At 38.5% G+C, this 26,187-nt stretch overlaps 1 protein-coding gene and 1 long non-coding RNA gene across 2 annotated transcripts in view; one reads left to right on the top strand and one right to left on the bottom strand.

Annotated features, from left to right (window-relative positions):
- Nucleotides 1-1,946: 1,946 nt before the first annotated feature.
- On the bottom strand, nt 1,947-24,905 carry LOC110439387 (uncharacterized). Its single transcript, XM_068219943.2, has 3 exons — nt 24,876-24,905; nt 24,166-24,312; nt 1,947-4,819 (listed from the first exon to the last, which is right to left on the bottom strand). Exons 2-3 carry the CDS (start codon nt 24,248-24,250, stop codon nt 3,846-3,848), a joined length of 1,059 nt encoding a protein of 352 aa, XP_068076044.1. The 5' UTR covers nt 24,251-24,312; nt 24,876-24,905; the 3' UTR covers nt 1,947-3,845.
- The window catches only part of LOC103910577 (uncharacterized), a 201,147-nt gene continuing 195,159 nt past the window's right edge, over nt 20,200-26,187 (top strand). Inside the window, exon 1 of the long non-coding RNA XR_012402422.1 lies at nt 20,200-21,043. This is a non-coding gene — a long non-coding RNA (uncharacterized lncRNA). The remainder of the gene's footprint in view (nt 21,044-26,187) is intronic.

The following is a 26,187-nucleotide window of genomic DNA, read 5'->3' on the forward strand; positions in this document are numbered from 1 at the left end:
TGTCTCCCTATTGGGTGCGGATGGTCTCCGCAGCATCCTCCCTACTGGGATGGCACGCTTCCCAACATACTCTCGTATATTCCTAGAAATTATCTAGACGCTAGCGACTCCCAAAAAAATATACCTATTCCGTAAAGCTTCTTTTGAAGTGGGGATAAGTTAGGGCCAAGGGCACGTTGGAGGACAGCGCCTCCCATGTATTGGGTGCGTCACGCTTGCCTGACTGCCCTCTCATGGTGGGTTTTGGTAAGGTGCAATTATGGCATTATGGCGCTTTCAATGGGCTCCCATACGTGGATTTAGAACATCAAATCCACTTATACTGCTGAAGTTCCCCCCGAAGGGGAACGTTCGAGGTTACTAAAGTAACCCTTCGTTCCCCGAGAAGGGGAACGGAAGCATTATACTCCGTCGCCATAATGACTGTCCCTTACCTGTTAAAAGTCTCTTCAACTTAAAAAAGATAGCGTTTGCTGGCGCCAGGTGTGCTTATATGCTCAGTTAATTGGCGATGCAGCACACCTGCGCAAGCTTGCGCTGCCAATTCATTGCTTTCATTGGCCCGTTCAATACTCTTTCAGACGAGCAGCTTCTGAACCGAATCCTCCCATACGTGGATTTAGAACATCAAATCCCTCCTAGGGGAACGAAGGGTTACTGTAGTAACCTCGAATGTTCTCTTGCAACAGAAACATTTAGTCAATCAGAACACATTGAAAATAAAAACACGATCATCAGCTGACATTACAGAAACAGCACTATTTTAGCTATTCAGCTCTGCCCTTATATTTGAAGCCTCTCTAAATGTTTGTGTTATGGGTTTAGTACAGTAAATTCATGCATTTTGTTTCTTATGCTGCAGAAATTCAATACAAAAAATTAACGACCATCCCAGAGTAGCTTTAAAAAAATTTACAGTTTAATGTAAAAAAAAAAAAATACAGACACAGAATTGCTGCAGTACAGACTTTATATGCAAAAGAATATTACTGCAAGATATACAAACAGAAAAAGCACCGCAATTACATTAAAAAAACTAAGTAATTTTCAATTCTGCCTTGTCTTCTGCATTTGCCTGACTTATTCTTCTCTGGCTCGGCCTGGTAATGGTGGCCCTTTGGCCTATTATGTTTCTCCTAAGGCGCAATTTCACCAAGTTGAAGCCAGCCTCGTCAACATAGATAATTTCATGTGGGACTATTCAATTTGAATCCTGTGTGGCTTAGGTTGAGTGGATGACCTTTTGTGTCTGATCAGAGGAACTCTTGAGTCTTAGAATTACCCTGGATGTTAGGATTTAGATTTGGAGTAAGTTGTAAATGCATCAGAGGATGTATCGATGAAAGTATGTGTTGTTTACTTCTGGATGACTATTAGGGCTTGCGCATTTGTGTTCATATTCTGGTCTTTGGTCCGCTGTTTAGTTTTTCGTATATTTCCACTTCTGCTTGCAGGACCGTCAATGCTACTGATGATGAGAAACGTCTACTGATACTGACGAACCGTCTTCAAAACCGAATAGCTTGATGAATACAAGGATGAAGCCCATTGTGAGAAGAAGGTGGAAGAGCCCTTACCTTGGGGACTGGAATTTTTAGGTTCCAGCATGTCCAAGAAAGGTCAAAGAAACTCTGTAACCTAAGTAGGGAGCACGAGTCATTACTTCCACTTTCTTTAGTGACCTCACTGGTTGACCTGGAGCGGATTAATTCGCTTCGGTCAAAAACAGGGGTTCTACCTTCAAATTCATCTCAACAAATCAACGTTAATCCTTTTTCTCAACATCCTGTTTCTCATCACTTTTTATTAAATATAATTATTTAATTAATTGTTATTAAATTTAATTATTAATTATAGAACTTTGACTTGATTTATCTAATGTATACGTTCACACTGCTTAATGTAAGAACGTTCAGTGTCCTTGTTTCTCTGTTTGCTTATTTTAATTTTGTTTTCAGGAGACTCACAAAAACCAGGTCATAGGCCATGGAATTCTCTCTCTCTCTCTCTGTCCCTCTGAACAAAGTATAGATGCAGAGGAAAAGAAAAACACCTGTTCTAGTTGTCCTGATATTGTCTACAATAATTTACCTGTTTGATTAATCTGTTTTGATTGTAAGTCTTATTAAAGTAATTCCTTTTGTATGGAGATAGACACTGTGTGTAGTAAGGATATTGTAGCAGACTGTTGATGGAACCAGTTTTATAACACAGCTGAACGTACAAGAAACATTCATTCATTTTCTTGTCGGCTTGGTCCCTTGCCTCAGCGGAATTAACCGCCAACTTATCCAGCAAGTTTTTACGCAGCGGATGCCCTTCCAGCTGCAACCCATCTGTGGGAAACATCCACACTCACATTCAAACCCACACTCATACACTACAGTCTATTTAACCTACCTGTACCACATGTCTTTGGACTGTGGGGGAAACCAGAACACCCGGAGGAAACCCACGCAAAGGCAGGGAGAACATGCAAACTCCACACAGAAACACCAACTGAGCCGAGGTTCTAACCAGCGACCTTCTTGCTGTGAGACGACAGCACTACCTGCTGCCCCACTGCCTCACCGTACAAGAAACATCCTTGAGATTTTAACACAGATGGTCTCTTGTGTCTTATGTGACCCTGATTTAGCTTTTCACAGGTCGGAAATCAGCTCTTAATAACTTAGGGTCGACCTAACCCCCAGGAACCATGTCGCTATCCATATCTGGAGTTAGATCCAATTCTTTCTTAATGCACGCATTGAGGCCATCCATATCTGGAGCTAGATATAATACTTCATTGACACGAGCATTTAGAATTGTCTATTTTTGCTGTAACCAATGAGAACTGTTTACCTGGATCCCACCTTTTCGGGACTTGTGTAGAGTATAATTACTGCATTGTTGTACTGTAAGTCAGAGCGGCCTAGGAACTCATTGCAAATGTTGAGCTGGCTTCTGCTGATGAAACTGCAAACTATCTTCAGTAAACTTCATTTATTTATTTGAATCTTTGACTCCGGCTCTTCTTCATCTGACAGACTGGTCATTCTTTGGGTTAAACTGTATACCATCCCTACCGTAGTAAACTAGAACTTAAAAATAAAGATCCTTTACTAATAAAAGATGCAACACAGGACAATTGAATGGGCTTTCTAAACTTGAGGCCCTGCTATTCTGCAAACTAACCATCCTGGAGCTTCACCTTATTTGATGTGCGGTGTCTTCCCAGTGATTTGTTTCTCATTCAGAGAGTCAGACAGAGAACATCATCCAAAACAACACTAGCTACATGAATACACTGGAGAGTGTGGAGAGTGGAAGAAACGCGACACATTTACAACCCCACCAACAACCCCAGTGTAGGAGTGTTGGAAAAGAGTATACCGTCCCTCAGCCTTTTTAAACATTATTCAGACATGAAAAATCCTGTGCATATGAAAAATGTTGTGCTCAATTCATATCATGTGTGCAACTTCTTGTCCATGTGTTTCTCAAGCTGCGGCGATTGAGCGAAACTCTGTGGACACTGATCAGATCTGTACGGTTTCTCTCCAGTGTGAATCCTCTTCTGTTTTTAGATGTGTTAACCAATAAAACTTCTTGTAACAGTGTGAATCGTCTGGTGCAGTTTCAAATTTGGAGCTGTAAGAAAAGTCTTCTCACACTCAAACACATATACTCTTTCACACCAGTGTGGATCTTCATGTGTTCATTAAGGTTTGCTGATCGGTTGAAACTCTTCCCACACTGAGTACATATGAATGGTTTCTGTCCAGTGTGAGTCTCATGTGTTTAATAAGGTCTGAGGAGTTGCTGAAACTCATCCCACACCGAAGCTGCGGTCATACTAGAGTTTAAGCATGCAAAATTCTGTTGTTTGATTTCTCTATAGTGTGGATCCTCATGTGTAGATTAAGGTATGATGATTTGCTGAAACTCTTCCCACACTGAGGGCATATGAATGGTTTCTCTCCAGTGTGGATCCTCATGTGTTTATTAAGGTTTGACGAGCGGTTGAAACTCTTACCACACTGAGTGCATGTGTATGGTTTCTCTCCAGTGTGCATTATCATGTGTAGATTAAGGTATGATGATTGGCTGAAACTCTTCCCACACTGAGGGCATATGAATGGTTTCTCTCCAGTGTGGATCTTCATGTGTTTATTAAGGTTTGATGATAGGCTGAAACTCTTCCCACACTGAGTGCATGTGAATGGTTTCTCTCCAGTGTGGATTATCATGTGTAGATTAAGGTATGATGATTGGCTGAAACTCTTCCCACACTGAGGGCATATAAATGGTTTCTCTCCAGTGTGGATCCTCATGTGTTTATTAAGGTTTGATGATAGGCTGAAACTCTTACCACACTGAGTGCATGTGAATGGTTTCTCTCCAGTGTGGATCCTCATGTGTCGATGAAAATTTGATGAAAAGTTAAAACTCTTCCCACACTGAGGGCATATGAATGGTTTCTCTCCAGTGTGGATCCTCATGTGTTTATTAAGGTTTGATGATAGGCTGAAACTCTTCCCACACTGAGTGCAAGTAAATGGTTTCTCTCCAGTGTGGATCCTCATGTGTAGATTAAGGGATGATAATAGGCTGAAACTCTTCCCACACTGAGTGCATGTGAATGGTTTCCCTCCAGTGTGGATCCTCATGTGAATCTTAAGTTTGTTTTTGTTTGCCAAACTCTTTCCACACTGAGTGCAGGTGAAACAATTCTTGTCTCTCCTTTTCAAAATACCATCAGTCTGTAAATAAGTTTTTTCCTCAATTTTGACAGGATGTTCCTCCTCTTTACTCCCCTCATTCTGTTCAGTTAGGTCTGAAAAATATTTTTAAAAAAAACATTCGTTTAAGTCTATAAAACTCTGCATGACAATCTTCATCAAAAGCTGAAAAGTGAAAAGACACTGGAAACATTGGCTATGCACACTGTAATTTTGATGCACATTAAATGTAAAATTAATCAGGTCATATTTTGTTCTGTCCATTAATGTGTACACATTTAAGCAGATTTAATACAATTAATGTTTATTTAGTGCTTTTACAATGTAAAATGTGTCAAAGCCGCTTAACATACAAGTTATAGTTAATTGAATCTGTCAGTCCAGTTTTCAGAGTTTCTTACATAATTGATCATAAAAGTAATTTTGTTCATATTGATAAGACATATTTGGAAGCTTTAAATGACCTGTTTTTATTCGTATTTATTCATAATTACAACAAAATGTTTTTCTAAAATGTGTAAAGTAGACCAGGGCTCAAAATTAACCTTTTTGCTTGGTAGCACCAGTGCTCCTAATTTAAAAAATGTAGGCGCATCAACCAAAATTTTGTCGCACCCACCAATTATAAGCACCGTTACCACAAGTTTTATACAAACAAATTTATTGCATTTGAAATCAACACGAATCAAACTAACAAGCAAAAAAATATATGCATGCATGAGGAAAATATGTCTCAACGAAATCCCATTATCACAAAAAAATACCATAAATGAGGGACCAAAAGATACTCAGACCACTCACCAGCCCTTCACGCACTGCTTGACACAACTGAATCTGTTAACGCTTGCTGTTCTCACGGGTGCTGTCTGATACTGCACTGATTTTGACATATACTGTACCTTATTATATGCATACGTCATGTTAATAGCAATACCGGTCTTTTCATGAGCAGCGATATTAGTTTAATCAGTGCAAGCCTGCTTGCGATGGTTTAATCTAAATTTACAATATATACAGTTGTACATAAAATGTGGTCTAAAAATATATTTAATGTGTAGTCTAAAAATATGCATACAATAAAAAAGTATAAACCAGAGTTGTGCAGATAAAGAACAGTATATAGTGCAAAAAGGCTCGTGCACATGATGATTATGATAAAGTGACAGTTTCATAATATATGTGAATGTAGTATGATGTGTCTAACTGGTAGACCAATGTTACATAAAGTGACCAGTGCAGATGAATGTGTGCATGTGTGTTTGTTTTCATGTGTGTCAGAGTCCAAAAATGCATGTGGAGGGAGAGGGGAGTGGTGGCAGAGTTGGGAGAGGGTTCAGCTTCCTGACAGCCTGATGGATGAAGCTGTCTTGCAGTCTGTTGGTCCTGGCCTGGAGACTTCGCATTCTCCACCCTGATGGCAGCAGACTGAAGAAGCTATGCATTGGGTAAGTGAGGTCTGCTGTTATGCAGAGGGCTTTTCGGGTGAGACGGGTGCTGTAAATGTCCTGGAGGAAGGGTAGAGGGACACCAATGATCTTCTCAGCTGTTCTCACTATGCGCTGAAGAGTTTTCCTGCAGGATGCATTGCAGGCTCCAAACCACACAGTGATGCAGCTGGTCAGGATGCTCTCAATTGTGCCTCTGTAGAAGGTCTGCATGATTGAGGCTGGTGCTCTTGCTCTTTTAAGTTTGTGGAGGAAGTAGCTGTGATTTTTTGTCCAGGAGAGATCCTCAGAAATTTGTACACCCAGGAACTTAGTGCTGCTCACATGCTCCACAGACGCACTGTTAATGGTCATTGAAGCATGCAGAGTGTGCACTTTCTTGAAGTCAATAACTATCTCCTTTGTCTTTTCCACATTTAACAAGAGATTGTTGTCTCTGCACCACTCGGCCAGATGGCTCACCTTGCTTCTGTAGTTTTTCTAATCGTTTTTGTTGATGAGACCTACCACAGTTGTGTCAGGGTTTTTTGTGACTACTTTGTCTCCCTCTTGTGTATTATCATTTGTGTGCTGTTTCACCTGTTATCAATTTGCTTGTTTTCCCGTCCCCATTCCTCTCACCTGTTCCCCCTGATTATTGTGACTATTTAGTCTCCTACTCTCCCTCGTTCTGTGCTAGCGAATTGATTCTGTGTTCAAAGAGTTATGTGTGCTACTGGTGGAGGGGGGTCACGTGGCCAGGACTAAGATGGCAGCTTGATTTGAGAGCTCCGACAAACCGTGCAAAATCTAAATTAAATACCCTCAAAAAAAACATCAAACTTAGAAAATAACATCGGCGCTGATATGTCAAAACCTTCCGTGACCAAACAATGTGACATTTTTACCCGAGGACGTAAGGCCACCGTTAAAACTTCGACGAGTGGATCAAGTGAAGTGGAAGATAACGCCACACACATGGATAACTTAACAGAAGTTTTAAGTGAACTGAAATCGCTCAGAGCAGATATCGGAACCAAGCTGGACAACATTGACAGTCGATTGATCGATATGGCTAGCTCAATGTCAGCGCTGGAAAGTAAAGTGTCCGAGATGAAACGCGATGTTTCTTCCAACGCCGCTCGTGTCGAAGAAGCCGAAGGACGCATTCACGATACGGAAAAGGCACTTGAGAAAGCAGAGGCTGCCCTCGATTCGGCTATGAAACGCATAACTTATCTTGAATCAAAGACAGACGACCTGGAAAATCGAGGCAGAAGGAAAAACCTTCGGCTTAATGGAATTCGGGAAGGTGCCGAAGGCCAAAAGTCTCTTTTTGAGTTTGTAAGTGCCAAGCTACCACAGTGGCTCGACATGGATCCTGACAAGACGTTTACTTTGGAACGGGTTCACCGCACGCTAGCACCTGAAAAGTCCAACAAAAACAGAGCAATCCTCATCCGCTTTTTAAAGTTTCAAGAGAAGGAATTCGTCTACCGTGAATCCAGGAAGCGAGTCATCACTCACGATGGGGCAAAGATCTATTTCTCACAGGATCTTTCGGCGGAGACGGTGCGCATCCGACGGGGATTCAACCCAGTCACAAAGCTATTTGTGGATATCAACGCTTTCCGAGGGTTTCAACATAATCCTTGCAAGGTGAGAGTGTTGCATGATGGCAAGATTCATCTCTTTTCGAAGCCGCAAGAAGCCGAGAAATTCTATAAAAGCATCCCGCAGCAAATATAAGGGATGGTTTACTGTTGACTACCTGCTGGACTAATCAAAAACTTTGCAGAAATATTCCACCAGTCGTGGTCAACGGTGGACGATCGACGTAGATGTTACAGTAGGGTTGTGTTTAAAATATAATGTTGTGAAGTTTAGTTTTAAACTAATTTCGAGAGGAGCATGTGCTCATGATTTACCCAGCTGGTCCACATTAACTAATTATGATCCTCCAATCAAAGGATCCCAAACCACTATATATATCCTCATTTCCTTTCTACAACTATCTTCGTCTGGAAGAAAGCTTCCTGCTTCTAAAAAGCTTTAGCTCTAAAAGCTTTTACAGCATTGCACTTTTTAGCCCATCAATATGGAAATAACCAACAATATCTACAACTGCAACCAGAGCCCTGCTCTCCCTGAGACTTCAGCCACTGCAATGAAGCCAAACTCTCACCGCTCTTCGCGGTGCACCTGTGGTAACGTAGTATGCTTTAAGGGGAAACTTCCCTCTTTAAGGAGAAACTACTCTCCAACAAGACTAAACATTTCTTATGTCTTTAGAAAAGCAAGACTCATAAATAAAAAATAATTTAAACCATTTTAAAGACACAAACACTATGGACTTAACGTCCTCATATAATCTGTAAACAAGCAGAGATTATAACAAACCAAATAAACCCACCTTTCAAGCTTGCTGACTGTTCACAGGTCCATAACATTTTAACAGCCTGGCTGATTTGACTGCAAGGATCAAAGCAATCCAATCCATAAAACTTTAGTCCACAACATGTTTACATGTTTATAAACATACATGGATACACTGCTGTCATCCAAACTTGTTGCTGGAGTGCTTTCAGTAAAGTAGTATCTTTCAGACAAAAACACTTGTATTATGGTCTAACAAAATGGCTGCCGACCTTTTGATTGACACTTCATTGAGCCAATAGCTAAAGAGAAGTGTCACCATCCAAGCTGTCAGAACATGAGATGGTCCCGCCCTCTCTTACGATAGTTATGAACAGACTTGGTTGCAAAGACTTTGTGAATGAATTGGGCCAATTATGCTTCTGATTTCATTCATGTTAAGATTCCAAATGTAATGTTATTTAATCAATCAGATTAAAGTAAAGCCCATAGTAAACTTTTAATTGACACAGTTTAATAAGTATTGTTTAAGTGCAAATTAAATGACAACATCATTTTAGAAGTTAAATAAATAAATTAATTAAACAAATAACTAACATAAATAAATAAATAAACATGCATATAAATAAACAAACCCGCCACTTCCAATAGCTATTTAACTTCTAAAATAAAATTACCCACCTAATGACAATAAGCATCACATCGATCATAGAAGTCCGATCGTAATATGTCACAGGAATTTAAACTTATCACTTCAACTACTCCACTTTAAAGAAGTATTTTTAAGATCACCAGCCAAGCCATGCTCAATATCCTTGGCCCTCACTATCCTGGAGGGGAATGAGCGTCTACCAAAACATTTAAAACACTATCTGTCTGTCGATTCCTCACCTCGCTAGAGAACTGCGTTCTCACCACTAATTTTTCTGATTTTCTCATTTCAGGTCTAACCTATGGATTCCACCCGGGCACCTCAGCTCTCCCTTCCTATCCTAATATTCAGTCAGCTTTTGCTGATTGAACCAGAAATTGTGGATCATCTTATTTAAAAAAGAAATCGACAACCACTTTATGTTTGACCATTCTCTGCCCCACCACTCAAGGTTTCACGCATTTGTCCCATAAGCAGTGCAACTCGCAAATTGTCCATCACTGGCTTCTTTCTAACAATCGCAGAATCCCCCACCTTATCCAACTTTAGATGATATTCTAATCACCCCCCTCCCATTGCCTCCAGCCAAACACCTAGAGATCACCAAAAGGTTTTCGCCAATCTAGGTATTCTGCTCGCAGAAGGTTGGACCCAATACATTTATCGAATTTCTAGGCATCAACTTCGATTTGCTCAAATTCCAAGCTTCTCTTCCTAAAGAGAAAATTGGCTGAATAATTTCTCTTTCTCTTGTATTATAAGAAAGAGACTTGAATTAAACACATACTGTTATCTATCCTCGGCCACCTAAAATTCACAGTGCAAATTTACCTCAAACTTGCCTACTCCAGCTCCCTACCACAAGTCATGATTTAAAAGGCACAATTTCTCTCTCAAAACCCACCCACAATGAACTCCGCTTATGGATTGCTTCCTTAAGCTATGGAACGGCTGTTCCTTCTTCTGCAGAGATTGTTCGCACCCCCATTAGATATTTGTCTATTTACTTGTGCTACCCCATCAGTTGGGTTCCAAGGGTACTCAGAGGCCACTGGTTGCCACCACATGGCTCCCTCAATCTATTTCCACTCTAGAAACCATTGTTCATCAGCTTTCTTCAAACTGTACCCAAAAGTCGCTGCCGCCATACTATGGGGAGACGAATGGTCCACCTCTAGGATTCTCATTTATTGTGTTGAGGAAGAAACCATATAAGGCATAGACAAAGGCGTTCCTACTCTCTAAGCTTTAATGCTACTTTTAAGATGTCTTATTTGACATTAGTCAGTTTATCATGTCTGCATAATACGTGCCAGGTTGCAAAACCAAATCACTGACTCTCTCTCATTTTTCTTTCCAGAAACTTTGGTCACTGGCTACAGAAGTGGACCCCAACTCAACGCCTGTCCATCCCTTTCCACAAATGACATTACCTTAAGCCACCCCCATTATAACCTCCACCAAACTCCATATCACTTACCATTAAAGTAGTAGCCCTCAGACCCTTCAGTCACACATCACAGCATGAAACATTTAAACTCAACCCTCACTCCAACCCACCATAGCAGATCTAATTTTGTGTGATGAGGAAAGAAAAGGTTTCCTCGTCCTGCAAAGTAAGATAGATCTATTGACAAAGAACATTTCATTTACATCTTCAACATTCCTGCCCTCACCCAACCAGTCCAAACTCTCTAGTATACCTACACTCGAGGATTATAAGAAACAAACCCCCTAGCCCCCCTTTTTACTGATGACGCTAATCGTCCAGTATCACATCTCTGGTTCCAGAAACACTTCAAAGTTGTCCACCTCTCAGGATTTCCTCCTGAACCAATCCCCAGCCATTCATTCAGAATTGGCATTATTAAAAGGCTTTCCCAGCACCTGATCCAGACCCTTGGTCATTGGTTCTCTGAAGCCTTTCAAATCCTACATTCGCCTCAGTCTTTTCATCTCAAAGAACCCAAGTTGTTTCTTTCAAACCTCTCAGCCCAATCTTGGCCACCCCTTTATTCTCAAGCCAAAGCCATCTATCTGTCCATCCCTAGCAAACCCCCTCACGGCTCAGACTCCCGCTGGAGTAAATATGAGCTTCAGCTCTCGCAGAGCTTAACATGACCCTCTTTCTGTTCCCCCTGCCAGCATTGAGTTCCTCTGCTGTTTCCTCCTAGTTCTTTACTCCCTGCCTTTGACTCTCATGTAATCTCCTTGCTACATCAGCATCACCCTAAGCTCAGATTTCGCAGGGGTCAACATGAGCTTTGGCTCTGACAAGAGCCTACCCTATCACCCTCTCCTTTCTGTTTCCCCTGCCAGCGTTGAGTAATTCCGCTGTTCCCTCCTAGCTCTTTACCCCTTGCCTTTGGCTCTCTGGTAACCCCCTTGCTCCATCTGCATCACTCAAGCTCAGACTCTCGCAAGGGTCAACACGAGCTTCGGCTCTCGCAAGAGCCTCACCTTTCACCCTCTCCTTTCTGTTCCTCCTGCCAGTGTTGAGTGCTTCCACTGTTCCCTCCTAGCTCTTTACCCCTCGCCTTTGGCTCTCTTGTTACCACCTTGCTCAATCTGCTTCAAGCTCAGACTCCTGTAGGGGTCAACACAAGTTTCGGCTCTCCCAAGAGCCTCCCCTTTCACCCTCTCTTTTCTGTTATCCCTGCCAGCATTGAGTACTTCCGCTGTTTCCTCCTAGCTCTTCACCCCTTGCCTTTGGCCCTCTCATAACCTCCTTGCTATATCTGCATCACCCTAAGCTCAGACTCCCACAGGGGTCAATGCAAGCTGTGGCTCTCTTAAGAACCTCACCTATCAACCTCTCCTTTCTGTATGCCCTGCCAGCGATAAGCGCTTCTGCTGTTCCCTCCAATCTCTTAACTCCTTGCCTTGACTCTCAACTAACCTCTTTGCTCCATCTTAGCATCACCCTAAGCTCAGACCCCCACAGGGGTCAACACGAGCTTCGGCTCTCGCAAGAGCCTCCCCTATCACCCTCACCTTCCTGTTTCCACTGCCAGAAATGAGTGCTTATGCTGCATCAATTTATTTATTCTGTATTGTCATTCATCAGTATCTACATTTTGTTTAATCTGTATAGTAGTTCATTAGCATTACATGTTATCATATTCTGTATTTTGCATAGTAATCTCGTTACCTCCAACAGCTCTCCCCTTTTTCTTTCCCCCCTGTCAGCGTTGTATGCTCCCTCTGCCTTAGTATCTTATTGCATAATTTGTATATTCTGTATAGTACTTGTGTTGGATATTTGTGTTTCTTACAGCTGCTCTCCCCCCTTTTTCCTGCCCTGCAGCATCAAGCACCTTTGCAGCTCCAATTAATTTATTTTGCATAATGGTTTATTGTTATATCTTGTATTGTATCATTTGCATAAAAATTGTTGAGTATATCTGTTACTTCCAGCCACCTTGCCCATTTCTTTTCCCATTCCAGTGTGGAGTGCTTCTGCTGCACCAGTTTATTTGTTTTCCATATAGTTATTGATAAATGTCTACATTGTGTTCATTCTGCACAGTAGTCCATTTGTATTTCATGTATTATATTGTGTATTTCTGGATAATAATCATATTACTCCCAGCAGCTCTCCCCTTTCCACTTGCCAGAATTGAGTGCCTTACTGTTTTCTACCAGCTGTTTACTCATGTTTTTTGACTCCCATCCAACCTCCTTCCTCCACATTAACATCACCCTAAGCTCTGACTCCCGCCGGAGTCAATAGGAGTTTCGGCTCTCGCAAGAGCCTTACCTATCGCCTTCACCTTCCAGTTTCCCCTGCCAAGTGTCGAGTGCTTCCGCTGCATCAATTTATTTATTCTTTATAGTTATTCACCAGTATCGGCATTAACATATTTATTCTGCATAGTAGTTCATTAGCATTTCATGTTCTGTATTTTGCATAGTAACCTTGTTACTTCAACAGCACCCCCTTTTTTCTCTCCCCTTACCAGCGTTGTGGGCTCCCGCTGCATTAGTATCTTTCTTATTGATTATTTTGCATATTATGCATAGTAATTGTATAGCATATTTTTGTTAATTACAGCTGTTTTTCTTCTGCCAGCGCTAAGTGCTTCTGCTGCTTACTGCATTTTATTACGCATAGTATTTCCCTAATGTTTCATGTTTTTATTTTATTGTTAATATATTAAATCTGTGTTAATACCAGCTTCCTTCCCCTCTCTATCTCCCTGCCAGTTTCTAGCAACATGCCAACATTGAGTGCTTCTGCTGCATAGCAGTCGTATATTCCATACAGTAATTTATATAGCATTGTTTCCTCCAGCTTCTCTCCTTTTGTTTACCCCCAACAGCTTTTTATGCTTCCGCTACCAAATCTCTTCCCTCCTCTTAAACAGCCAGCTCCACACCCTTCATTATTACATCTCACAAACCTTCTCTTAAGCACTGACTCCCGTAGAGGGCCCATTTAAGCCCCAATTTACACACGATTCTCCACCCACCCTCTAAGCCACTCAGACTCCCTCAGACTTCCTAACTTTATTTCTTAGCCACCAAACCCACCCTGCCCTTCACACACTCCCTAGAAAGCTTTTCCCCCACTTTTTATCAGTTCTTCACATATATATCCAGCAGCCGGATATAGCACTTTTTCTTTGCACTTTGGGGAGTTCCTGTGTAAACACGCGGCTGCTGTCCCGAGCGCTTATCATTGGCTTTTTGGGGAGTTTGAGATAGACCTGAGCTCAATCTCCACTCGCCCTGCAAAAGGGGGGGAGCCCTGGGCTCGAGGATCCCTTGAGCTCAGGGCTCTCTCCCGGGACAGCATGCCAAACAAGCTATGTATAAATCATGAGCTAAGTGTGAACTCTTGAAGTGAAGTTTAGTTTTAAACTAATTTCGAGAGGAGCATGTGCTCATGATTTACCCAGCTGGTCCACATTAACTAATTATGATCCTCCAATCAAAGGATCCCAAACCACTATATATATATCCTCATTTCCTTTCTACAACTATCTTCGTCTGGAAGAACCCCCCTCCTCCCCTTCTTACTCCTTTATCCAGAATGGGCGGCACGGTGGCCCAGTGACTAGCACTGTTGCCTCACAGCAAGAATACCAATGGTGTTGGGTCCTCGCTGAGCCATCTGGTATTTCTGTGTGGAGTTTGCATGTTCTCCCCGTGTCCGCGTGGGTTTCCCCCGGGTTCCCCGGTTTCCTCCCACCATCCAAATGTGCTCTATATTACAGATAAAACAAGCCTAAACCTTTTTTATAATGTCTTACTCTCAGGAAGTTCGCCTTGGCCTCAGCAGCGGGGGAGTTTGAGATAGACCTGAGCTCAATCTCCACTCGCCCTGCAAAAGGGGGGGAGCCCTGGGCTCGAGGATCCCTTGAGCTCAGGGCTCTCTCCCGGGACAGCATGCCAAACAAGCTATGTATAAATCATGAGCTAAGTGTGAACTCTTGAAATAAAAGTTGTTGTTTAAGTTAATAACGTTATAATTTGTAAAGGTAATTTATGTCACTTTGGTTTATAAGTTAACCTAATAGGATTGTATTGGGTATTATCGTTGGTTTAATATTCAAAGGGTATTGTTCTATATGTTCTATATGTTTAAAATACACTATTATGTTTGGTTATACGTGCAAAAAGTAAGATGATTTTGCACGGTTGAAGGTCATGGGCTGGGCTACGCAGACTAGTTGCTCCTCGAAGACTGTGGATCAGCGTCCCCAGCGTTTCCAATCAAGGGGAGGGTTAGGCATTTTTGTTGAAAATGCCAGAGTTAAAAAATGTAAGGGGGGAGGGAACCGTTTGCACTCACATCAACAGTTTTTTTTTATTTATTTATTTTTTTATTTTATTTTTTCCTTTCCCATTTATTATTTTATCTTCTTTTTATTTTATTTTATCTTTTTCTTTTCTTTTCTTTCTCCATATACTGGGACTATAACCTATGGATAAAACAAAACAAAGTAGTACCTTAAAAAATATTATAATTACAAGTTGGAATGTCCGGGGGATAAGAAAATTGATAAAACTAAAATTAGTGCTGAATAGATTAATTTATCTCAAATCTAAAATAGTTTTTTTGCAGGAGACACATTTAACTGCGTCCGATATCCATAGCTTGGGTAGAAGATGGCCAGGCCAAGTATTTCATGCAACCTTTAACTCACATGCAAGGGGTGTAGCTATTCTTATTCATAGGTCTCTATCATTACAAGTAACAAAAACTATTCAAGACCCTTCGGGAAGATATATTATTGTTCAAGGAAATATTTTAAAACAAAAAATAAACTTAATAAATATTTATGGTCCCAATGATAATACTCCCTTTTTTGAGAAAGTCTTTTTGACTGTGTCTACATTAGAGGGATTCAATATAATTGGAGGAGATTTTAATTGTACACTCGATCCAAAATTGGATAGGTCCACTCAAATTGATACAACTCATATTCAAAATAGGAAAATGGTAATTGGTTATATGAAAGATTTAAGCTTAATTGAAATATGGAGAAGATTAAACCCAAGTAAAAAAGAATATTCTTGCTACTCAAGTACATATAAAACCCATTCAAGGATCGATTATTTTCTTATTTCAATGGAACTTTTGCCAAACATAAAGAAATGCTGGTATAACAGCATAGTAATTAGTGATCATGCAGCAGTGTCTTTGGAAATTCATTTAGGTACGGTCGATCGTCATCCTAGATGGAGGTTACAAACCTACTTGTTAAAAGACCCAGATTTTATTACATTTGTAGAAAAGAGTATTGATCAATATTTTGAATTAAACACAAATGAAACTACGGCTAATATTAGATGGGAAGCTTTCAAGGCCTATATAAGGGGAGAAATTATAAGTTACACAAGCGCCAAAACGAAACAAAAAAATCAAGAATTGAAATTACTAGAAGACCAAATTAAAAAATATGAAATTGAAATTAGTATTGATAATAACCCTGACAAATTACATAATTTAGCTATTATGAGAGCCAATTATGATAAGCTAGCAATTGAAAAAGTGGCAAAAACTCTTTTATGGACCAAACAAATGTATTACGATCAAGGGGAAAAAGCTGGTAAATTATTAGCATGGAGGATAAAGAAAATGCAATCTGAAAGGACAATTAAAAGTATAAAATCAAAATCTGGAAATTTAACTTTAGATTCAAAAGAGATTAATGAACGGTTTAGTGATTTTTACCAAACTCTATATAAATCTGAAAGTAATAAAAATATTAATATGAAAAAAATATTTCTGGATCAGTTACAATTCAGGACCTTATCAGAGGATGAAAAGACAACACTAGATAGTCCATTAACTGTAGAAGATCTTAGTGAAGCTATTGGTGATATGAATAGTGGCAAAGCACCAGGACCGGACGGTCTTCCTATTGAATTCTATAAAACATTTAAAAAACAACTTTTAAGGCCATTATTAGATATGTATGAAGAATCATTTAAAGTAGGAATGCTTCCCGACTCATTAAGATTAGCAATAATAACTTTAATATTAAAACCTAATAAACCCCCAACTGAATGCTCGTCTTACAGACCAATTAGCTTAATGGGATGCGATATAAAGATACTTTGCAAAATACTTTCTAGAAGACTAGACCAGTACCTCCCTCAGTTAATTGCTGATGATCAACAAGGTTTTATACAAAAAAGACAGGGATACCATAATATCAGAAGGGTCTTGAATATATTATATGAGAAACATAATGAGAAAAATACAGCAATGCTATTAATAGATGCATGCCAAGCATTTGACCGGATAGAATGGGACTATCTTTTTGAAGTGCTCCCAAGATTTGGACTTGGTGAAACGTTTCTTAAATGGATTCGGCTTTTGTATACAAACCCAACTGTTGAAATACTAACCAATAATATAATTTCAAAACCTTTTAATTTGCAGCGATCTACCCGTCAAGGATGCCCCTTGTCCCCACTGTTATTTGTACTGGCAGTTGAGCCTTTAGCTATGTCAGTAAGAACAAATCCAGAGATATCAGGTATTACAATTGGGAGGAAAGATCACCGCATTTCTTTATTTGCAGATGACATAATACTATTTATGACAGATTTGTTAAATACTATTCCTAAAATTATGAAACTAATTGAAAATTTTGGACTTGTTTCTGGATATAAAATTAACAACTCAAAGTCAGTATTATTATTTCTAAATGAAGAAGAAAGACATAAGCCCATAATAAAGACTCCATTTAGAGTAACTACTGATGGTTTTAGTTATTTAGGTGTTAAAATTATCCCCGACCTTAATAAAATTGTATCAACAAACTATGATCCCCTTATGGACAGAACCACTAAAGTATTACAAAAATGGTCAAATTTACCAATATCTATGATTGGACGAATTAATATAATAAAAATGTCTATTTTACCTAAATTTTTATATTATTTTCAAACACTCCCACTACCGTTACCAAATACATTTTATGATAAACTAAATAAACTGCTTGCCCAGTTCATTTGGAATGACAGAAAAGCCAGACTTCGCCTCAAGCTATTACATTTACCCTATGAAAGGGGAGGTCTGCAATTCCCAAATTTCAGATGGTATTACATGGCTGCCCAGCTGACCACAGCAGTATATTATTTCTACACAACAACGCCCCCAGCATGGGTAGATATTGAACAAACCTCCACCCCAGATTTACCATTAAAAATGTATTTATATTCATCAGATATTAAGTCACTAAAAAAAAATACCAAAAATCCATTTCTAAAAAATACAATTTTAATTTGGCATTCCTCTCATAAATATATAGATAATGTACCCAAATTGTCACAGTTCACTCCTATCTGGGGTAATAAACAATTTATTCCTGGTAATAAAGATGGAGGTTTCAAGTTGTGGAATACAAGAGGCATCCAAAGTATAAGAGATTTGTATGAAGATGGGATTTTACTTTCCTTTGAGCTTTTATGTAAAAAATATGTGGTTCCTAAAAAACATTTCTTTAAATACCTACAGTTAAAGAGTTACATGTCATCAAAAGAAACACAGATTAGTTGTATACCATCTTTATCAAAATTGGAGGAAATAACTATCCAAAATTTAGATATATGTTTCTATATATTACAATTTTATGGTCAAACATAGTAATGAATCAACATTGGATAAATTAAATGCCTGGAAAGCAGATATGCAAGAGGAGATAGATGAGGCAGACTGGAATTATGTTTGCTTAAAAGCTCAAACGCAAACAATAAATACCAGGTTTAAACTACTTCAATATAAATGGTTAATGAGAATGTATATAACCCCTGTGAAACTTCATCATATGTCTGCTAATATTCCAGATGTGTGTTCTAAATGTTTAGATGATAAAGGTACACTATATCACTGCCTCTGGCAATGTCCTAAAATACAAAAGTTTTGGAAAGATATAACTGAATGTATGTCAGACATGTTTAATATTAAAATTCCTTTAAATGCCAAGCTCTGTATTCTTGGGTTGTATCCTAAGGAACTTACAATTGGAAATACAAGAATTTTGGATTTTGGTTTCCTTCAAGCTAGAAGGGCTATAGCATTATACTGGAAACACATGGATGCTCCATCCATAGAAATGTGGAAAAAAGAAATATTGAACTGTATTGGACTGGAGAGACTAACTTATATTATCAAAGGCAAGCAGAAGAACTTTGACTATCTTTGGGAACCATATATGAATATTATGTAAATTGTGTGTTTGTAAACATGTTTTTTATTTATTAATACTTTTTTTTCCCCCTTTTTTCTTTTTTTTTTCCTTTTGTATTATTGTGTTATTGTTTACGTCACACATATATATAATTCAAATATTGTATATGTATGTATGTGCGTATATGTGTGTATGTATGTATATGTGTATATGTGTGTATGCATGTATGTATATGTATATGTATATATTTATATTTATTATTATAATTATTATTATTATTTTTTGTATGTATGTGCGTATATGTGTGTATGTATGTGTATGTATGTATATGTGTATATGTGTGTATGCATGTATGTATATGTATATGTATATATTTATATTTATTATTATAATTATTATTATTATTATTTTTTGTATGTATGGGTGTATATACATAAGAAGGGTGTAGATATGTGCTGTGTAGGCTGCATTGTTGTCTGTATGCCTAGTTGATGGGGTGAAAAGGAAAAAAATCAATAAACATATTGGGAAAAAAAAAAAAGTGTGCTACTGGTTCTCGCTGTTCTCAAGATATCTACGCATTTAAATCCGTCTCGTCTCGTCTGGTTCTGTGTTGTTGATCTTTACCACTCATCATCCGTTTATCTGTGCTCTGGCTCACCTCTGCTCTGCCCACAGTCCACGATCGTGTGAGGTCTCATCTTCTCGGCTCCCTGAGGTCTGTCTCCACTTTTCTACTACTAACCCAAGAGGGTCTATTTGAGTTTGATCAGTCCTACTACGCCCAGAGGAGGGTCGATTACTGACTGCCTGTGTTTTTGGAGTGACTGTTTTTCCTACTGCCCAGAGGAGAAAAAGAATTGTTGATTTATTTCTGTTCAATAAATCCTTTGAACTTCTCCCTTGCGCTTGGGTCTCCATATTTCCTGACAAGTTGTGTCATCCGCAAACATCATGAAAAGATTGGAGTTGTGAGATGGTGCACAGTCATAAATCAGAAAAGTGAAGAGGATAGGGCTCAGCATCCCTGAGAGGCCCCAGTGTTTAGAGTGATGGTGCTGGATGTGTTACTGTCGGCCAGTACTGCTTGTGGTCTTCCGCTGAGAAAATCCAGCAGCTAGTTACACAGAGAGGTGTTACTCTGACAGCTGGATCAGTTTTTGAGTGAGCTGTTGGGGGATGATAGTGTTAATTGCTGAACTAAAGTCTATGAACAGCATTCGGATGTAGGAGTCTGTTTTGTCCAGATGTGTGAGCGCTGAGTGAAGTGCAGTGGAGATGGCGTCATCAGTCGAGTGGTAGGACCGATATGTAAACTGAAAGGGGTCCAAGGAGGGGGCAGGACAGACTTAATATGCTGCATCACAAGCTGGAAGCTCCTCTCTGTGTGGTGTAAACAAAGACCAGTGTGTTATTGCCCGTGTTGGAAAGTCTGTGTGTTGGTGTATTTTTGGAAACACACTTTTTAGGTCTGCATGGTTAAAGTCCCCAGCCAGGATGAGAAAAGCATCTGGGTGGGCTGTAGGCTGCTCACTGATGTGCAGGTACAGGTCTTTCAGTGCCTCAGTCATGTTGTTGGCATTGGAGCTGGGAGGGATGTAAACAGAAAAAAGCAGTATGGCTGTTTATTCCCTCTGTAGATAAAACGGCTGGCACTTTAAAACCATAAACTTCACCAGTGGCAAGCAGTTTTTGCAGACTACAATGGTATCACGACTGGAACCGCAATGTCCAGAACATAGTCACTGAGCCAAGTTTCTGTAAACACAAATGCACAACAGTTCTTTACAGTCTTTTAAGATGAACGAAGTAGACGGCTATAGTCCAGTTTGTTGTCTAGCAAGCGTACGTTCGCTAGAATGATGAAGGGGATAGCAGGTTTGTGTGGGTTAGCCGCTAGCCTAGTTCAGATCCCCCAACACTTGCCCCTCTTCTGCTTTCTCTTGCCTCCATTGTGGGCGAGGTGTTGAAGTGGGGGTCGGAGGATGAGTAGGCCTCTGGAGCAAACGGAGATTTTGCAGCTCCTCCGTGTCTGCGGAGTTTAACTTGTAAAGTTTGGTTCTGCCGATGTCGAGCAAAAATTTATGACTATATGTGCGCTTAAGCACAGATAAACGCAGCGAGGACGTACATGACAAAGAACACAAAAACACTGTCTTGTCGGGAAAGAGAGAAGCCGCAGCGTGTGCACGTGCCTTCATCTTAGAAAAAGCAAGAGTGGAAGAGGAAGAGTTGTTAACACCAGAGTGGATGCAGCGAAAGAGCGAGTGACTGGTCTGGAGTCTGTGTTGGGTGGATACTCTGACTCTCTTACTACGCTGGAAAAAGAGTTTAGTATCTTGAAAAAAGAAGCTGGCTCTGCTGAGACCAAAGCGAAGATCTTGAGGAGAGGTCTCCCCGCTCAAATCACTATACGCAGCAAACCAGTGGACGACAAGGAACTGCCATGCGCCTTTGTAATTAAATGCCACTACTTTTCTGAACAAGAGGATATTTTGAAGAAAGCCATTGAAATGAAGGCAATCACGACAGTACACTGGGCTGTCAAAGACAATACAAATGTTAATGTCAATCTCCGGTTAACTTTTAAATTACCACTATAGCATGTTCGTTGTTATTTCTAGCTCTCAAGTATGTTTTGTCAATAATGGTATTAAACCATTATTTCGTTTAAATAACAACGAATTAGTATTAAAACATCAAGAGCTGTTCAAATGGTTTTGTTTTATATGTAAGATCCCACATGGTAAGCTAGTTAAGAGTGGGAGTAGCTGGAAGTGTGAGCAAGTTTACATGCAAGGTTTCAATGTTGTGTTGTTTCGTGTTTATAAGTGTTTGTGTGATCACCCCATTTTTTTTCTTTTTTCTCTTTTTTTTCCTCTCTCCCCCACACATCTCCCTACATACAAAACCCACAGATTCCTTTTAGATGCTTCTGATAAATGTTTTCGACAGCCCTCCATAAAATGGGTGGAGTGAAGACAAACTTTACCAGTTGGAATGTGTGGGGGCTAAATCACCCAGTGAAACAAAACAAGGTGTTCGCACATCTTAATAAGTAAAAATCCGATATTGTATATTCACAGGAGACACATCTGTTGAAAAAAAACTATTCTAAACATAATAGAGGAGGCTATACACAAATATATCATTCTAATTTTAACAGCAAAAGTAGGGGCGTTGCTGTTCTCATACATAAGAATGTACAGTTTGTTTTGGAGTCAAATGTGTTGGATAAAAATGGCAGACACATAGTAATCCAAGGTTAACTTTTTAACATGTCTGTGGTCCTGGCCAATGTGTATGCTTCTAATTGGGACAATGAAAAATCTTTCAGAGATTTATTTTCAATTTTGCCTAGTCTCGACACAATTTAATTTTAGGAGGCGATTTAAATTGTGTTTTGCACCCAATTTTGGACCGATCTAGCTCTTCGAGTAATACATTAAGTTAGCCAGCACAATGTATCAACTCTTTTCTTCAGACATATAATGTAAGTGACCCCTGGAGATTTAAATATCAATCTTCCAAGCAATTTTTCCTCTATTCACCAGTGCATCAAACCTATTCCAGGATTGACCATTTTCTCCTGGACAAGCAGTTACTTCCCTTAATGTCAGAATTAGAGTATGGTAGTATTGTTTTTTCGGACTAATGTCCAGTCTCACTAAAGCTATGTTTTCCAGGCAATGTAATCCTCCAACGTACATGGCGGTTTAACACAAGACTCTTGGCAGACGACGATTTTGTAAAATTTATTGATGCTCAAATTGATTTCTTCCTTAAGACAAAGGAATCCCCAGAGATAGGTTATAGCTATGGGATACTCAGAAATGTATATATAAGGACAAATTTTAGATTAAGCTAGTGCAATTAAAATTTAAATAGTGAAAGTCAAAACGGCTTACAGAGATTATAAATAAAATTAATACAATTGATCAGCTACTTTCAACATCATCTTCCGAGGAGCTCTATAAGAAAAGACTCCTTCTGCAAGAGGAATATGACTTCCTGACAGATGAAAATGCAGAGGATCGCCACATAAGATCACGCCAGATTCATTGTGAACATGGGAAATGAGCTGGCAGGTTATTGTGTTACCAACTCACACAATCCTCAGCAGCTGGTTTTATAACAGCAGTTAGGAAGGATGATGGCAGTATTATTACTAATCGACAGGGAATTAATGATCAATTAAAAAACTTCTATAAAACTCTTTACAGCTCTGAGGTAAACAAGATTGAACATATTGAGAGCTTTTTTTTATTATTATTTAGAATAACCATCCCTTTGTGATTTAGATTAGTTGGCATTAGAAGGAAATTTAACACCTTCTGTAATTGAAAATGCTATCAAAAAATTGAAAACCAGAAAAGCACCAGGCCCCAATGGCTTCCCATCCTAGTTTTATAAGAAGTTTACTGCCAAGCTAACACCCCTGTTGAGCAAGGTATTTGCTGAAGCTCTTGTTTCGGAATCACTCTTTCCTTAGATGCCCATAAGGCATTTGATAGAATAGAGTAGATCTATTTTTTTACAGCGCTTAAAAAAATTGGTTTTGATCCTGGATTCTGTTCCTTGGTTAAAATTTTATATCCCAGGCCCCAAGCATCCATTCAAACAAATAATATAATTTCTAAAGGCTTTCCACTCTCTAGAAGAACGAGACAGGGCTACCCTCTGTTCTTTGACATTGCCATCGAACCTCTTGCAACTGTATTAAGGAACTCAGATGGCTTGCAAGGAATTTTCAGAGAGGGACATAAACAAAAGCTCCTGCTATATGTGGATGATCTTCTTTTTCTGTCAAATCCAGATACATGTATTCCAAAAGCTCTTACAATAATTTCAGAATTTGGAAATGCTTCTGGATACAAAGTAAACCTAGCAAAGAGTCTCCTTTTCCCTATCAATGATAGAGCACAGCAAATGTCCTTCCAATCCTTTCCATTTTCAGTAAGTCCTGATAAATTTGTATAGTGAGTGTGACGCGCAAATATAAGGATTTGTTCAATAATAATTTTAAAACGGCATTAGTGCCCAAGGACGTTTTTACTGCTCAAGGACACCTTACAAACAGTAGGAGAACAAAAAAAGCAACAACCTTAAGAAAGTAGAGAAAATGGGAGACTAATAATACATAAAATAATGACAAAAGACACGAGAACAAGTAACAAGAAAGAAACTCATTCCTGTCTTTCAATGAGTGCTTATGTGCATTTAGGAGAACTAGGCAGCACACTCAGGGCTGCAAGATGGATTTAATTTATTATTCTTATTATTACAATATCTGAATGAGGATCAAATGACTGAGTTGGTCTTTGAGAATTAAAATTAACCTGTTTGTTCCTGTAGATCTTCCTGTTTGACTGTGAATGTTTCTTCAATCTTCACATCTTCACTCTCCTCTTTAATAAACGCCATCTTTATAACAGTGTGGAGATCAGTCGCTTCAGCAGTTTTTCTCTGAGTTTGGACACTTTATCCTGTTTAAAATAAACAAAACAATAAAAATGTCCTGTTTAAAATAAAAAAAAACAATAAACAGAAACAAAATAACTTCTCTTTAACACTTGCTTCAACAGTTTCTTTATATGAGAGTCATTAACAAACAGAAATCAGGTAAGTCTGATCAAGAAACAATAGCCACTGATCAGCTGATTAAAACTAGTACACCATTTCTTATATATAGTGATGTATATTTATAATGGAATGACATTGTGCTATTCAATCAATTAAACTTTCATTAAAACACTTAATACAGACTTTTACTTTATTCAAGTATCTTCTTAATTGTTTTGTTTGTTTTATTTATCTTATTGTCTGTTTATAGCACTTTTTTGCACAAGACAAATTTCCTCTCCGGAACAAAAAGTTTATCCTATCTTTATTCAAACAATAGACCTCATTACTGTAAGTTTTAGTAAATAGTACTACTTTGTATAAGGGTTAAAATAATATTGTCAACAAGTACATAATTAAGCACTGAATGAAAACACTGAAACTTTAATCAATCGCTTTATATAAGGCTAAACGCTTTAAAACAAACCTTTCTCCAGTTGAATCACAGCGCGAGAGCGACGCAGGCTTATGACGTCACAAGTCACGCCAAAATAAAAGTCTTCTTTTTTTTTTTTTTTTTTTACCTTTTTTGCTACTTACTCTTAGTCATGAGTCATGACTTATTATATATAGTTTTTCTCTGCGTTTGGGCATTTTGTCCTGTTAAAAATTAACAAAGCAATAAAAATGTCCTGTTTAAAATAAATAAAACTATGAATAGAAACAAAATAACTTCTCTTTAACAGTTTCTTTATATGAGAGTAATTAACAAAAATAAATCCAGTAAGTCCGAGCAATAAACAACAGCCACAAATGAGCTGATTAAAACTAGTACTCCATTTCTTATATATAGTGATGTATACTTAGAATGAAGTGAAATTATGTTATTTAATCAATTAAACCTTCATTAAGGCACTTAATACACGTACATTGTTCAATAGTTCTCTTTACTTTGAGTAAAATAGTATTACATTGTATAAAGGGTTAAAATAATATTGTCAACAGCAGGTACATCATTGGATGAAAAACCTGAAACTTTAATCAATCCCTTTATATCTGTGTAAAAGCTTTAAAACAAACCTTTCTCCAGTAGAATAACTTTTTTTCTATTAATGCTTGAACTGAAAATTCAAGCACATCATAACAAAGTCAGACAGATCTTTAAAAAGAGCAATAATTTACATAGTCATAAGAAAAAATATCTAAAATCACATACAAATACAAATAATACCATTAGACAGAAAGGGAAAATTTTTTAATAGATTTAGACTAATAATACTAATACTTAAATTACTAAATTAAACAAACAAAACCAAATGAATGAAATTACAATGACACTTAACCAAATAACCGTAAGGAAAGCAAAATTGAGCATCTTCTTTAAATAAATCTGCATAATATTTCAGGAATCTTAGATTTTTTTGTATTATTCTTAATAATATCAAGTGATTTTAGGAGGAAGTTAAATTCTATTCTAAAATAAACAAAGGACGGGTAATTATTTGTGAATTTCTGTTTGTGAATGAAAAATTTGCCATATAAGATAAAAAAAAGTATGATGCGTTCCAGATATTTAGCTTTTGGGTCTTTTAAAGTCTTTTAGATTAAAGCAATTCAAAGCATTGGCAGAAGCAGATATATGAGAATTTAGAAGTGACCAAAATTGCTTGGATATTGGACAATCAAAAAACATGTAGTAGTGCAGGGGTGGCCAACCCTGTTCTTGGAGAGCCACCTTCCTGCAGATTTCAGTTGCAACCCATATCTAATACACCTGCCTGTAATTATCACATGGTGTT

The sequence above is a fragment of the Danio rerio genome, chromosome 4, assembly GCF_049306965.1.
Source record: "Danio rerio strain Tuebingen ecotype United States chromosome 4, GRCz12tu, whole genome shotgun sequence".
NCBI lineage: Eukaryota > Metazoa > Chordata > Actinopteri > Cypriniformes > Danionidae > Danio > Danio rerio.